Here is a 15426-nt window from a genome sequence, read left to right as displayed (position 1 = left end):
CTTTAATGGGTTACTTTTTTTTCTGCTTCCTTTGAAATCTTAGTCTCTGCTTTTCCTTAATTGCCATTGAAATACTTTTAATATCACTTATTAGAAAAGCTGTCCACTTCCCATGTGTTTTATTCAGGATCAAATAATTAGTATATGGGGAAGCTGAGACAAGATTGTGGGTCTTTAAACTGTAAATTTCATGTGCTTTCCACTATTTTATGCAGCTTAACTTCCTTATAATTAGATCTAGTCTTCAAAAGCTTATCCTCCTAACTACTTGCTATACCACCACCCAGCACAGGTACTCAATAAACGCTAATCTGTTTTCTACATAATTGAATAAAATCCTGTGTAAGAGTTATGAAGGAAACCTTTTTCTTCAATATGTGAATTTGAATCTATAGTATATTAGCCAAGAATTGTGATTAGTGTGACAGCTATGGATAGCCTTATAGAATAGGAACATTAACCTTTTACAGTATTATATTGTGTTTGAGAAAATGTTAAATGCCTTCCTTGTAAGTTTTATAATATGGCCAAACAAGCTATGAAATCTCTCAAGCATATATATTTTCTAATGTTCTCAGTATTTAGAAGTGAGATTGATTGTACAGTTGGGAAAGATTTGGCAGCGTATAGACTTCCACAAATTATTCTTTCATCATGTATTCTAGTAAATTTCAGGCATATAGATAAGCCATGATTAAAAGATTAGTATGAAATTTAACAAACATACCACAAATTTTATCTCAAATAAGTGCAATCTCATTCAAAGCAGTTACCTTGGAAAGTGTTCTAGGAATATTTCCATTCATCAAATGATTTCAGAATAGCTTTTGGAATTAAAGTCAGAGTCATCACATGAGCTTTTTACTGCCATCAGCCTCAGTCAGTCTTTGTCCTTTGAGGGTCGTTATTTTGTGGGAACAACATGAAGAACTAGGGCAGCTAGGCAGAGTGCACGATCGAGCTTTGTTTAAAGCAAGATACAACTCTGAAGTTATGAGACAGGACTGTGTGACTGGTTTAGTTTTCGTCCCAAAATCTCACTCTTAAGGCAAACAAAAGCTCCCAAGGGCGTTGAAAGCACCAAACACTCATGTCTTTTTTTTTTTTTTTTTTTTTTTTTTTCAGGCAGAGTCTCACTCTGTCGCCCAGGCTGGCGTGCAGTGGCGCAATCTTGGCTCACTGCAAGCTCTACCTGCTGGGTTCACACCATTCTCCTGCCTCAGCCTCCCGAGTAGCTGGGACTACAGGCGCCTACCACCACGCTGGCCAGTTTTTTGTATTTTTAGTAGAGACGAGGTTTCACCATGTTAGCCAGGATGCTCTTGATCTCCTGACCTCGTGATCCACCCGCCTCGGCCTCCCAGAATGTTGGGATTACAGGCATGAACCACTGCGCCTGGCCACATTCATGTCATTTTAATAACTGTAGGGCCAGAAAGGACTAGGAATAGATGAAAGACTGAGAATCACATTTTGATGCTTCCAGATAAGTTTTTGCAGAAAGCCATACTGAAAATATTTGTTTGTTAGATTAAAATTATTAAGTGATAACCCTTTCTTTATGTTAAATAGCTAACTTTTTCTGTAAGGGAGCAACATATATTCTTTCTTGGGCCCATAACCCTGAAAGTCAGGGCTACCTGGGTTGTGGTTATAACTGCCAGGGTCTAGTGTTACTACTAGCTTAGTGATGGTACCCTCAGCAAGTTACAATTTCTCTGACTTTATTTTTTCCCATCCTCACAATGAGAAATTTGGATAGATGAATCTAATTGCATGTCTCTTTCTTGATAGAAAAAACTTAACTTTTTCCCCTTAGACCATGTATAATTGTAAAATGGAATGCATAAAAATATAATCATCTGTTTTATATGTCTCTTATTGAACTGACTTTAAAAATAATTTGATTTTGTTTCTCAAAAATCATATATTCCTTTTGGCATTGGGTCAGAATATAGTGAAGAACAAACATGCCTCAGGTAGTACAGAGCAGTTTGTTGAAGTGAAGACATTTCATCTGACAGTGACTACCAAAGAATTGTCTTCAGTTATTTATTCGCTTCTTACCTTGAACCCAAAGAATGTGAATAGTCCAATAATGAGAAGCTACAAATGACAATAAAAGCAGGATGATGGAAATTACAAGATTAGAAATCAAAACCAGAGAAGCAAAAAGAACATAGATTTGGCTCTTGCATTTCTGGCTCCAGAGTTTAAAAGGAAATTATATGGTTCAGATTTTCAAAGGTGAGAAAAATAGATACCCCAGGAGTGATAAAGATTTTCTTAACACTGAATTCTGAAAGAAATATGTAACATGGGATTGTATATAGGGAGAAGGAAGGTCTTTACAAATAATTTAACATGTGGTTTTTACCTACTAAAATTAAAACTGATGTTCATCTCTGAGTGGTAAGTAACATGGATTAAAAATGTATTTTCCTGGCCAGGCACGGTGGCTCACGCCTATAATCCCAGCTCTTTGGGAGGCCGAGGTGGGCGCATCACCTGAGGTCAGGAGTTCGAGAACAGCCTGGCCAACATGGTGAAACCCCATCTCCAGTAAAAATACAAAAATTAGCCGGGCATGGTGGTGGGCACCTGTAATCTCAGCTACTTGGAAGGCTGAGGCAGAAGAATCGCTTGAACCCAGGAGGGGAGGTTACAGTGAACCAAGATTGCGCCACTGCACTCCAGCCTGGGCGACAGAGCAAGACTCCATCTCAAAAAAAAAAAAAAATTATTATTCTGTTTAGGAAAGCTGGTTAGTAGTTTGGAACTCTTCCCTTGATGAAAAAGTTTAGGTATCCTTCTATTTTATTACTGTGGTTTCAGGGTTACTAAACTTGGGTTCTAATCAAGTCTTACCCTGTTGTATCTTCTATGTGGCACTAGCCAAAAAAGAAGAACATGTCGGCCTACCAGGTGTTCTGTAAAGAGTATCGCGTGACCATTGTGGCTGACCATCCAGGTATAGGTAAGAACTTTGCTGATCTGTAGCGCTTTTGCTTTCCATTTATATCTTGAAGCAGTGCAGTTAATTTCTTCTTCCTGTAGCATTAGAGCATAGATAATCTTGTTTCTTTCCTCAGCTCTGCAAATCACTTTAGATTTTGCCTTAGTTTACCTCATCTGTAAAAGAGATGAACTTTCTATACATATCTCTTAAACTGATAAGGTGGGAAACTACGTAAAAATAAATGTTATAAAGCACATACATAAATGCACAAAAATAGGCCGGGCGCGGTGGCTCAAGCCTGTAATCCCAGCACTTTGGGAGGCCGAGACGGGTGGATCACTAGGTCAGGAGATCGAGACCATCCTGGCTAACACGGTGAAACCCCGTCTCTACTAAAAAATACAAAAAACTAGCCGGGCGAGGTGGCGGGCGCCTGTAGTCCCAGCTACTCAGGAGGCTGAGACAGGAGAATGGCCCGAACCCGGGAGGCGGAGCTTGCAGTGAGCTGAGATCCGGCCACTACACTCCAGCCTGGGCGACAGAGCGAGACTCCGTCTCAAAAAAAAAAAAATGCACAAAAATATACAATTGTTTATTTCCAAGATTCTACAATTGGCCTTTTCCTTAAACTGCCCTTGAATATAAAGTTATAATGAGATGTCTTGTATTATATTGTTGTAAAGATGCTCTTCAAGTTACGATAGTGTTACATCCCGATAAACCCATTGAAAGTTGAAAATACTGTAAGTCAAAAATGCATTTAATACACCTAGCCTACAGAACACATTTAAGGTGGGCCTTAAATGTGCTCAGGACACTTAACATTTGCCTACACTTGAGCAAGGTCATTTAACACAAAGCCTGTTTTATAATAAAGTGTTGAATATCTTGTGTAATGTATTGAATACTGTACTGAAAGTGAAAAACAGAATGGTTGTATGGGTACTAGAAGTACAGTTTTTACTGAGTACATATTGAAAAATCAAAAGTCAAACCATCATAAGTCAGGGACTGTCTGTATTTGTCTCTGTATTAGAAGTTAATGAGGTGAGACACATGTCACTTAACCGCTACAGATTTCCTTTGCCTAATGTGTAAAATCGCTGCCCTACCAACTCCAAAAGGCCGCAGTGAGGCACACATGAATATGCTTTATAAAGCATAAAACTGTTATACAGTGGAAGGGTAAGATTACACATCTAGAGGATTGCTTCTGAGCTGCTCTAGGGAAATCCTTCTTTGGTTCTAATTGTTCAGAAATTTGGTAAAAGCCTAACACCTTTTTTCAAATTCTACACATATTTTTTAACCTAAGTTGATAGGCCTTGTATTGTGGGATCAAATTAAAGACACCAGAGGGAGGATGCAGTGGCTCATGCCTATAATCTCAGCACTTCGGGAGGCTGAAGTAGGAGAATTGCTGGAGCCCAGGAGTTTGAGACCAACTTGGGCAACATAATGAGACCTCATCTCTACAAATAATAATTTAAAAAAATAGCCAGTCACAGTGACTCATGCCTGTAATCCCAACACTTTGGGAGGCCGAGGTGGGTGGATTACACGAGGTCAGGAGTTCAAGACCAGCCTGGCCAACATGGTGAAACCCTGTCTCTACTAAAAATACAAAAATTAGCCTAGCATTTTGGTGCACACCTGTAATCCCAGCTACTCCGGAGGCTGAGGCAGGAGAATCACTTGAACCCAGGAGGCAGAAGTTGCAGTGAGTCAAGATCACTCCATTTCACTCCAGCCTGGGCGACACAGCGAGACTCCATCTCAAAAAAAAAAAAAAAAAAAAAAAATTTTTTTTTTAAATTAGCTAGGTGTGGTAGGTAGCCCGTGCCTGTAGTCCCAGCTATGTGGGGGGGTAGAGGTGAGAGGGTGGTTTGAGCCCAGGTGGTTGAGGCTGCTGTGAGCTATTATCACACCACTGCCCTCCAACCTGAGCAACAGAGCCAGACTCAGTCTCAAAAAAAGACACTAGAAAGATGCTTAAGGAATAAATCCCTAGGGAATAGATGGGTTAGGAGTTGAGACTGTCTTGTGACCATCAAAACATCCCCTTCCCTATAGAAAAAAATCAAAGAAAAGCCATGGGATTGGGGTTGGTTTTCTCAAAGAATCTTGCAGTATTTAAATCTGACCTTCAAAACCCTTTTCACAGTTTTCGCTCTCACCAATCTTCTGTTTTGTTAATGGCTAACCCTTTACTGTATTGAGTGTTTTACTCTTTTATGCCAGATTTTGGGGAACTTAGTAAAAAACTGGCTGAAGTGTGGAAGCAATTGCCAGAAAAAGACAAACTGGTAAGTACACTTTCTTACAAATGTATTTTTCAGTGCTTCTTGCCTTCCAAAATACCTAATTCTTCCATAGACCAGCCAGCCAGACAGCACTGAAAATAGTGAAGAAAATTACAAATCAATAGAAAATGGTTTAGCAGAGGACATAACACTGTTAGTGCCAGTTCACTGTACGTGAGGATTTAGCTATAGCAAGGCTGTCTTTTCTAACCTGGTCTAGTTTTTTCCAACAGTGTTACATTTGAGCCAAAAGATGTTCTAAGTTGAGGCATAACTAAAGTGTTAAATTATAAAATCAGAGCCCTTTACTGAAAACACCTAGTAATCAGTCATGGTCTGAGAACTGAGGAAAGTTATCCACTTAGCAGTCACTGCAGACAATAAAAACATGAGAATGTGCTTACTAGGTAACCAGGTTCAAGGTCATTATCCTCATCAACCATTACCAAATAATGTACCCTACTGTCAAGAAGCTAGTAAGACACTGATAAACAGTCATATCTGGACTGGGCATGGTGGCTCACGCCTGTAATTCCAGCACTTTGGGAGCCTGAGGCAGGTGGATCACCTGAGGTCAGGAGTTCGAGACTAGCCTGGCCAACATGGCGAAACCCCGTTTCTACTAAAAATACAAAAAATTAGCCAGGCTTGGTGGTGCATGCCTGTAATTCCAGCTACTTGCGAGGCTGAGGCAGGAGAATCGCTTGAACCCCGGAGGCAGAGGTTGCAGTGAGCCAAGATCTCGCCATTGTACTCCAGCTTGGGCAACAAGAGCAAAACTCCATCTCAAAAAAAAACAAAAATCAGTCATATCTGAATCATTGAGACTTATGATATGAAGGTCATATAGGAGCAATATGTCATCTAGATGAACAACTATTTTTCACCCAGATAGATTATCCTTAGTTTTTGTTTTCCATGTTATTGTTATCCTGCTGTTGTGTTGGTATTGCCAACCAGCAGCTTAGAAGAACCACAGAGACATTATATTGAACCAGATGTTTAATCTGTGATTTTACATTTCAACTTACAGTGATCTAAAAATCAGTGCCAAGATTTGACCATTAGCATTGAGGAATGTTTATAGTCCTCTACTAAGATGTTAATGTAGGCCGGGCGCGGTGGCTTAAGCCTGTAATCCCAGCACTTTGGGAGGCCGAGACGGGTGGATCACAAGGTCAGGAGATTGAGACCATCCTGGCTAACCCAGTGAAACCCCATCTCTACTAAAAAATACAAAAACAAAAACTAGCCGGGCGAGGTGGCGGGCGCCTGTAGTCCCAGCTACTCGGGAGGCTGAGGCAGGAGAATGGCGTAAGCCCGGGAGGCGGAGCTTGCAGTGAGCTGAGATCCAGCCACTGCACTCCAGCCTGGGCAACAGAGCAAGACTCCGTCTCAAAAAAAAAAAAAAGATATTAATGTAGTCAGCTGTCTGAGGTCAGTTCAGTGACCCCCAGCTTAAAAGTTAGCATTAACCCTCTGTCTGCCTGCCTCCTACTATTGCCTTTCTTTTCTCCGTTTTGTTCTTTCATAACTGCTTTTCCTTTTACTTTTTTGTCCTTTTAAATTTATTTTAATTTAATATTCACTGATGTGATTGCAGATTTGGAAGCAAAAAGCTCAGTATCTGCAGCACAAACAGAACAAAGCAGAAGCCACAACTGTGAAAAGGAAAGCATCCAGCTCAGAAGGTTCCATGAAAGTCAAAGGTATTGACCACATCCCCATCCTGCTTTTCTCTAAAGCATGTGAATTTTGCTTCCTTGCTAAGAAACTGGGAAAAAAGCTTGCAATATTAGAAGTGGACCTTGATTCCCAGGTATTATTACTGAATGTTACAGGCTACCAAAAAGAGATGTTCAAATTTTGAAAATGTAAATCAGAAGTCAGCAAACTTTTGCTTTAAAGGTCCAGAGAGTAGACCAGGCGCAGTGGCTCATGCCTGTAATCCCAGCACTTTGGGAGGCCAAGGTGGGTGGATCACCTGAGGTTGGGAGTTCGAGACCAGCCTAACCAACATGGAAAAGCCCTGTCTCTACTGAAAATACAAAATTAGCCAGGTATGGTGGCGCATACCTGTAATCCCAGCTACCAGGGAGGCCAAAGCAGGGGAATTGCTTGAACCCGGGAGGTGGAGGTTGTGGTGAGCTGAGATCGTGCCATTGCACTCCAGCCTGGGCAACAAGAGCAAAACTTCATCTCAAAAAAAAATAGGTCCAGAGAGTAAATATTATAGGCCTTGTGTGCTGTATGCATTCTCACATTCTCTGTCACATATTCTTTGTTTTTCTATAACCCTTTAAGAATGTAAAACTATTCTTAGCTCACAGGCCGTAAAAAAAAAAAGGAGACCAAGGACTGAATTTAGCCCACAGGCCGCAATTTTGCTAATGCCTGGTATAGTTCATAAAAAGGGAAAATCAGGAAGAACAATTTTGTGTTGTTCAAGGCTGTAGGCAAGTTTTACCTGTCTGCCTCATTGCTCTGTTCTCAGCCTCTTCTGTAGGAGTACTGTCACCCCAGAAGAAATCCCCACCCACCACCATGCTCTTACCAGCCTCACCAGCCAAAGCCCCTGAGACAGAGCCCATTGATGTTGCTGCTCATCTTCAGCTGTTGGGAGAGTCCCTAAGCCTCATTGGACACCGTCTGCAGGAAACTGAGGTGAATACAACTATCAGCAGTGTGACTACAGTTTCCCATATAATTTGGATTCATTCACTCATTTTACATACATGTATTGAGCATCTACTTTGTGCTAAATTATGCCAGATACTCAGGATGCAGTGATATAGAAGATATAATGATAACAGAAATATCTATAGAGATATTCAATCTACCTATTAGCTCTCAAAGTTTCACTAATGATATCCTATTGAAACAATGGCACAAAAAGAAATTGGAATACCCTGTAACTTATTTTTATTTTTTTAAAATGCAGTGGAGACTGGGCGCAGTGGCTCACGCCTGTAATCCTAATTTGGGAGGCCTAGCTGGGAGAATCGCTTAAGGCCAGGAGTTCGAGACCAGCCTGGCAAGCATAGTGAGACTCCATCTCAAAAAATACATATATTCAAAAAATTTAAAAGAAATAAAAATGGGGCCAGGCGTGGTGGCTCATGCCTGTAATCCCAGCACCTTGGGAGGCCGAGGCTGGCGGATCACAAGGTCAGGAGTTCGAGACCAGCTTGGCCAATATGGTGAAACCCTGTCTCTACTAAAAGTACAAAAATTAGCCAGGCATGGTGGTGTGCACCTGTGGTCCCAGCTACTCGGGAGGCTGAGGCAGGAGAATCGCTTGAACCTGGGAGGCGGAGGTTGCAGTGAGTCGAGATCGCACTGTTGTATTCCAGCCTGGGCGACAGAGTGAGACTCCATCACAAAAAAAAAAAAAAAAAAAAGAAGAAATGCAGTGGCGGCTGGGCACAGTGGCCCATGTATGTAATCCTAGCAATTTGGGAGACTGAGGCAGGAGGATTGCTTGAGGCCAGGAGTTGGAGAGCAGCCTGGGCAACATAACGAGACCCCATTTCTACAAAAAATTTAAAAATTAGCCAGGTATAATGGTGCACACCTGTAGACCCAGCTACTCGGAAGGCTAAGGTAGATGGATTGCTTCAGCCCAGGAGCTCAAAGGCTGTAAGCTATTATTGCTGCACTGCATTCCAGCTTGAGTGACAGAGCAAGACCCTATCTCTTTTAAAAAAACAAAAACAAAAAGGCAAGAAAAACGATGAGTACAAATTCCATAGCAGTTTTGATTACTTCTATCTACTTCTAAGAGACTTTGCATTTTTCTGTGCATTTCCAGCAAAGTCTTGAATAGATTCAATTGTATAGGAGATTAAGAGTTCTTCTATTTTGAAAATAGGTAGCAAATGGAGAAGTTAAGTACCCAGCTCTCCAGTACTCTGCACTTAAATTATACAGTGCTATGTGCCCTAGGGAGATTTTTGTCCTTTTAAGCTTCGATTTCAAAATCACTTAACCTGCACAGCTGTCGTGTTTTGCTTCTATCACCATATTCAATTTCTAACTATACTGTCCCCTTAGCTAACTCAGTAGTACAGTAGTTCTGCTTTCTACCAAGTTATAGTAAGACATTTCAGCAAAGAAGCCAGTCTAAGCTACTAAAGCCATTTTTAAGCTAAGAAATTAGTGTAGGAATGTAAAACTAATCACTTGCTTCAGTGTGGAAATTGAATTATTCAACAAATAAAATGCCAAAGGCCACAAGAGCTGAAGCTGTATCTAAATTCTTTGGCTAGTTTCTAAAAAACTTAGCAGGAGTCAAAAGAACTTCAGCACTTTCACATAGTCTCGATATCTGAATGGATATAGGTATTTCCAGAAGAAATATTCTGTGACCTTACTTATTTTTCATATTTAATCATTCTTAATTTCATAAGAAGTAAAAACGGTTTATTTTAAGCATATTCTGAATTTTCCCAGATATTTCTATTCAGTTTAGTAAGCACAAAGTTCACCCCTTTAAAGTGCAGAATTTAGTGATTTTTAGTATATTCACAGAATTGTGAATCACTACTATTTCATTCCAAAACATATTACTACCCCTAAAAGAAACCCTGTACCCATTAGCAATTTTTCCCCATTCTCCCTCTAATCCACTTTTGGCCTGAATTTAATCATTTGCAGAGATCCCCGTAATTTTACAATTTCCACATACCACTTACACTATTATTTACTTTACAGTTTTATTTAAATAAACTTGTCTGTGCTTTTATATGACATTCATGACATCTCAAGGGTTATATTCTATTTTTTTAATGTACATCATAATGGACATATAATTATCAGAATAATATGTTCAACAGTAAATTAATGTTCATCATTTTAGCAGTAAAACTAGAACATACAATGCATAAGTTAGATAATTAAGGCTAGAGGCTGAGCACTCTGGCTCATGCCTGTAATCCCAGCACTTTAGGAGCCAGAATGAGAGGATCACTTGAGGCCAACAGTTTTGAGACCCGCCTGGCCAACATGGCAGAACCCTGTCTCTACTAAAAATACAAAAATTCGCCAGTCGTGATGGTGCACACCTGTAATCCTAGCTACTTGTGAGGCTGAGGCAGGAGAATTGCTTCAACCGGGAGGTGGAGGTTGCAGTGAGCCGAGATCACACCACTGCACTCCATCCACCGTCCAGCCTGGGCAACAGAGTGAGACCCTGTCTCAAAAAAAATAAAAATTAAAAAATACATATATATATATATGTATATATATATGTATATATGTATATATATACATATATATGTGTGTATATATATATAAAATACATATATATATGTATATATATATAAGATATATATATATATATCTTAAGAAAGTTAAGGCTAGAACCCAAATTGCAGAGGGACTTCATAGACATTCTGAAGTGTGTGTACTTTACTGTTGGGGAACTACAGGGGTTTTCAGAGTGGAAAGGGATGAGATCAGAGCTCTCATTTACTTTTCTCTGAGAATATCTTTTATTTTAGATTGGAAGTGAAAAGAGACCAGAATTGGGGAGAAGTTATAACAACAATCCAAGTCTAGATGTGACAAAGATAAATTAGCTATAAATAACTATAGGGCAAAGGTAATGAAATAATATTGCTAATTACTTACATTTTTGGGGTTTTAGATACTATCTTCCCTATATATTAACATTTTATTGAATGCTTACCCAACTTTGGTTCAGAGTGCTTAATATGAATTACATCATTTAATTCACACTGCAGCTTTGTAAGACAGAATTTTTGTTCCCCCTATTTTACAGAAGAATAAACAGACTTGAAGAGGTGAAGTCACTTTCTCTAGACTTCAGCCCCTTAAGTGGTAAAGCAGAGACTTGAATTTGGAATGTGACCTCAAGGTCCGGATTCTTAACCTCTTACTGCACTGCTGCCCTCAGAAAGTATAGAGGGGAGATGTTGACAAGGAGGATGAGGGAAAGGAAGAGTCATTGATGGCTAGGCCTTGAAACTGGGCAGTTATGTGAATGGTGGTGACTCGGGCAGAGAAGTGGATGCTAAAAGGAGGGCTAGATTTGGATGGGAAGGTTATTCTTCCTTACAGCATGTTGAGATGGAGAAATATCCAAAAGGAGAGACCCAAAAGACAGCCAGAAATGCAATTTTGAAGATCAAGATGTTGATAATAATAGTCATAATTACTGATATTTTTTGAGTACTTAACCATGTATTAAGCACCATCCCAAGTATAGTATATCTATTATCTCAATCCCATCTGCTGCAGATGCTGTTAGTATTTTACAGGCACAGCATAGTAAGCAACTTGCCCAGGTACAAAACAGTGAGTAGTGGAGCCAGGATCTGGACCCGGGCAGTCTTGAATCCAGAGCTCATTTTCTTAAGGACTCTGCTGTGCTGCTTCCCAACATGACGTATCCTCACAGTGTTTCTAGTTAAAGCAGATTATACAAGAACTGGGCAGTAGCAACAGTCTTTCTTATCTCTTTGAATCACAAATATATAACTATGAATTACATAAAATGTTAAAATTTGAACCAAATTCACCTCTCTTTGAGAGTGAACAACTCAACCTAGAAAAATTCTATCATCAGCTATCAAAAGCTACATACATGTAGGGTTGTAGGATTCTCATAGTAATCACATCTGAGCTATATTTGTGGAGTTTATAACAGATACACTTTGCATACATAATCACAAATCTTACCAACAGCTCTCCAGAGTAAGTAAAGCATTTTTTACTATTCCTGTTAAAGAGACAGAAGTTAAGTATTTCACCTCCCCAAGGTCACACAGAAGGTAAGATGGGCTAGGATTATAGAAAGGAAACCTGGGAATGTGTTGTAAAAGTTTTCTTTCTAAACAACTTACAGAGTTATCAGAGTAAACTTTCCATTTCTGCTATAAAGTTTCGAATTGTAAGATTAGAACTGCCTAGGATTTAAAGTACTGTGTGAGGAAGTCAGCCCAAACACAGAGCATCAGGAGTGTGACTCAAGCAACAACCTCCTCTCCTTTTCAGGGTATGGTGGCTGTGTCTGGCAGTTTGTCAGTGCTTCTGGATTCCATTATCTGTGCCCTTGGCCCCTTGGCATGTCTCACCACACAACTACCTGAATTGAATGGCTGTCCCAAACAGGTCTTGGTGAGTTTTCCCTGGATTTTTAGGGTCAGACCCATTGGGCATCAGAGATGCCCTGCCTTAATGAACACTGTCAGACACAGGCTCATAAGGCTTTGTGACACATAGTGCTTCCTTTATCTGTTAGCTCATGGAACATGATGCTATATTATCAAATGCATGCTGTGCTTTCACTGAAACTAGAAAACAAGCCATTTACCAAAATAGTGCTTAAGAAAGAAGCATTCTAGCCTTCGAGGTACTGCGATTCCTGTGTTTCCTGTTTGCTATTCTACACCCAAGGACGGTACAGGAATTGTCTCCCTCTTTTTTTACTAGGATTAATGGGAGAAGTCAGCAGAAAAGTTCCTAGCATAACAAACAACAGGATGCCGTCTTCATTCTCACCTGTTTTTCTAACTCCATTTGATTTTTTTTCTCTCTCTCCTTGAACAAAGAAACATGTCAGGAAACCAAGGTAAAGTACTCTTCAGTTGAACATTTTTCTTTGTTTTGCAGTCAAACACACTAGACAACATTGCTTACATCATGCCTGGACTGTGACAGCAAAGAATCCTGGGACAGAAACCTTATCCTACACCATTGCTGGTTTGTGTATATATGACTGTTCCAGATTCCTTCACTGGCCTCTGGGTGTAGGTTTTAAATTTTTATATCTATACATACATATATACATATATATATAATGTACAGTATATACATAGGACTGTAACTACTTTGCTTTTAATAATTTTATGAAATGGCAAAGGTTTAGCCAAGAGGAAATTTTGGCATGAATACAGGCTTGGGATTCTTTTTTCTCCTGCGGTGGATAAATCTGCCTTAAAAATCAATGTAACTTGGGGGCTGGGGGCTTGTTCTGGGTGCCAAGCGCATCTCTTTATGGACAGCTAAAATGTGATTATTTTCCAAACTCAGTTGGACCTCCAGACCCATCACTGACCATTTGCCTTACCTGTCTTAGTCTGAAATATGTAATAGAAAAGATAACGGGAAGATGCCAGTTGACTGAAAATTCAAAGCCTTTCAATTTGAAGTGACCTAGGTGGGAGGTGATAAAATTTGTTCCCATTATAGTTAGGAAGGTGGCTTAGGTGAATTGAGTAGGGGGTTCATTCCAATTCCTACTGTATAGGTGTCCATGTCTCAAAATTTATTGTAATCATTGGTACCATTGGCGGCCTCAACAGAGGCCAAGAAGTTCTGTGAGCCCTGGCAGCATAAAACACCTTGGAGGGTGAAGCTGTCAGTGCCATCAGTTGGACCTCCATACATTCTGAGCTAACCCAGAATATTTAGTCTGCAGAACTAAGAGCTAGTGTCTTTCACTGGTGGCATGAAGTTAACCACCAAGTCCTCACAAGCCGTGCTGCTTAGTGACTTGGTGGTTATGGATAAACTTTGCCCAGCATGATTTTTGGATTCATCTTATCGGTTCCCCTGGTGGGCAGATACACAGTGTTCTGCATATTCCACATGTAAGTGAATTGCAAAAACAGAACAAAACTCACTCTCTTGTAGGTTTATTTATGTGTGTGTGAATGTGTATTTTAATTATGTGTATTTAACTCTTTAAAATCTCTTAGATTTTAATTTATCCTGTAAATTTCTGTATATATAATTTAATAACAAAAGCCTCCACCAGCAACAGCATGTGGAAGATACATATTTGTCATTTCTCCTTCCTTCCCTCCCTTCCTTCCTTCTTTCATTCTTTCTTTCCTTCCTTCCTTCCTTCCCTCTTTCCTTCCTTCCTCCTGATCTGTTCCAAAAACTCTGAATCATCTACATATTAAGGTATTTTACCTCAAAAATGAATCATTGTGTTAGGATTCTAATTCTTTACAAAGAACTTCATGGGCTTCAATAATGTCTAGAAAGTAAAATAAAGAGGAATGTTACCATCCCCAGCTGCCCTCATTTCCAGAGAACCAGACTTTTGCTTCCCAGTTGGAAAGAAGACAGTTGAGCACTTCAGGATGGTTTTTAAATCTGTTGTGAGATTCTCTGCCAACACCAAGCTCTGAGCTAACTGTGCTTTCTTCTCCTGGCCTAGACAGCACTACAGCATCAAAGTAGATCTTCGGGGACAGTGTAGCCCGTCTGCATCCTATTTAATTTCTTCCCTTCTCCCCACCAGTGTTGTCACAGGGCTATGTTGCTTAAAGGTATTCTGGCTGCTGAATCCCTTTCTCAGCTCAGAGCAGTTTTGAGATTTAATTGGGAATACAGAGAAAGAAACAGGATTGTTTGGGAACCAAAATCAAGAGGAACAGAAATCTTAACTTGATTTCATGTATTAGAACATTGGGCCGGGCGCGGTGGCTCAAGCCTGTAATCCCAGCACTTTGGGAGGCCGAGACGGGTGGATCACGAGGTCAGGAGATCGAGACCATCCTGGCTAACACGGTGAAACCCCGTCTCTACTAAAAAATACAAAAACAAAACTAGCCGGGCGTGGTGGCGGGCGCCTGTAGTCCCAGCTACTCAGGAGGCTGAGGCAGGAGAATGGCGTGAACCTGGGAGGCGGAGCTTGCAGTGAGCTGAGATCCAGCCACTGCACTCCAGCCTGGACGACACAGTGAGACTCCGTCTCAAAAAAAAAAAAAAAAAAAAAATTGTACCATGCCTCTTCTCCATCTGGAAGTTTCCTGTTTGACACAGGGTATCTAGGAGGGGCGGAGAAGACATGGATAGTACAGGAAGACATTAATCCTAGCATTGTCATTTATATACATTAATGAAATCCTGATGAGGACCTGCTTTTTGTTTGTTTTCCTTTGAAACCCAGCCCTATTGTATTTGTATTTAAAATTTGTACACATTTGTATAATAATCTGTACCTTGTGGTATTTGGTACTATTAGAGGAAAAACTTTGGATTCAGACCTTCTTGAAGTTTTTATATCATTGTTTTATTTTGTTTTTTAAATAAATTCTAGTGGTTTGATCCAAATCCCATTACAGTTGTATAAAGAAATAAAATTTTGTACTTATATTATTAAAAATCACATTTTTAATATTTGTA

General features: G+C 39.9%; 1 protein-coding gene across 7 annotated transcripts in view; it reads left to right on the top strand.

The window, feature by feature from the left end:
- Positions 1–15426, top strand: part of HMGXB4 (HMG-box containing 4) — a 55063-nt gene extending 39637 nt beyond the window's left edge. For all 7 annotated transcript variants that reach the window (XM_028827761.2, XM_015150116.3, XM_015150115.3 and 4 more), the window contains 6 exons: positions 2896–2977; positions 5201–5265; positions 6866–6971; positions 7757–7926; positions 12280–12402; positions 12898–15426. In XM_028827761.2, the coding sequence (XP_028683594.1) occupies positions 2896–2977; positions 5201–5265; positions 6866–6971; positions 7757–7926; positions 12280–12402; positions 12898–12942 (591 nt within the window). In that variant the 3' untranslated portion in view covers positions 12943–15426. The remainder of the gene's footprint in view (positions 1–2895; positions 2978–5200; positions 5266–6865; positions 6972–7756; positions 7927–12279; positions 12403–12897) is intronic.

The sequence above is a fragment of the Macaca mulatta genome, chromosome 10 (assembly GCF_049350105.2).
Source record: "Macaca mulatta isolate MMU2019108-1 chromosome 10, T2T-MMU8v2.0, whole genome shotgun sequence".
In the NCBI taxonomy this organism is placed as follows: domain Eukaryota; kingdom Metazoa; phylum Chordata; class Mammalia; order Primates; family Cercopithecidae; genus Macaca; species Macaca mulatta.
This window is presented reverse-complemented; position numbering and strand designations above follow the sequence as displayed.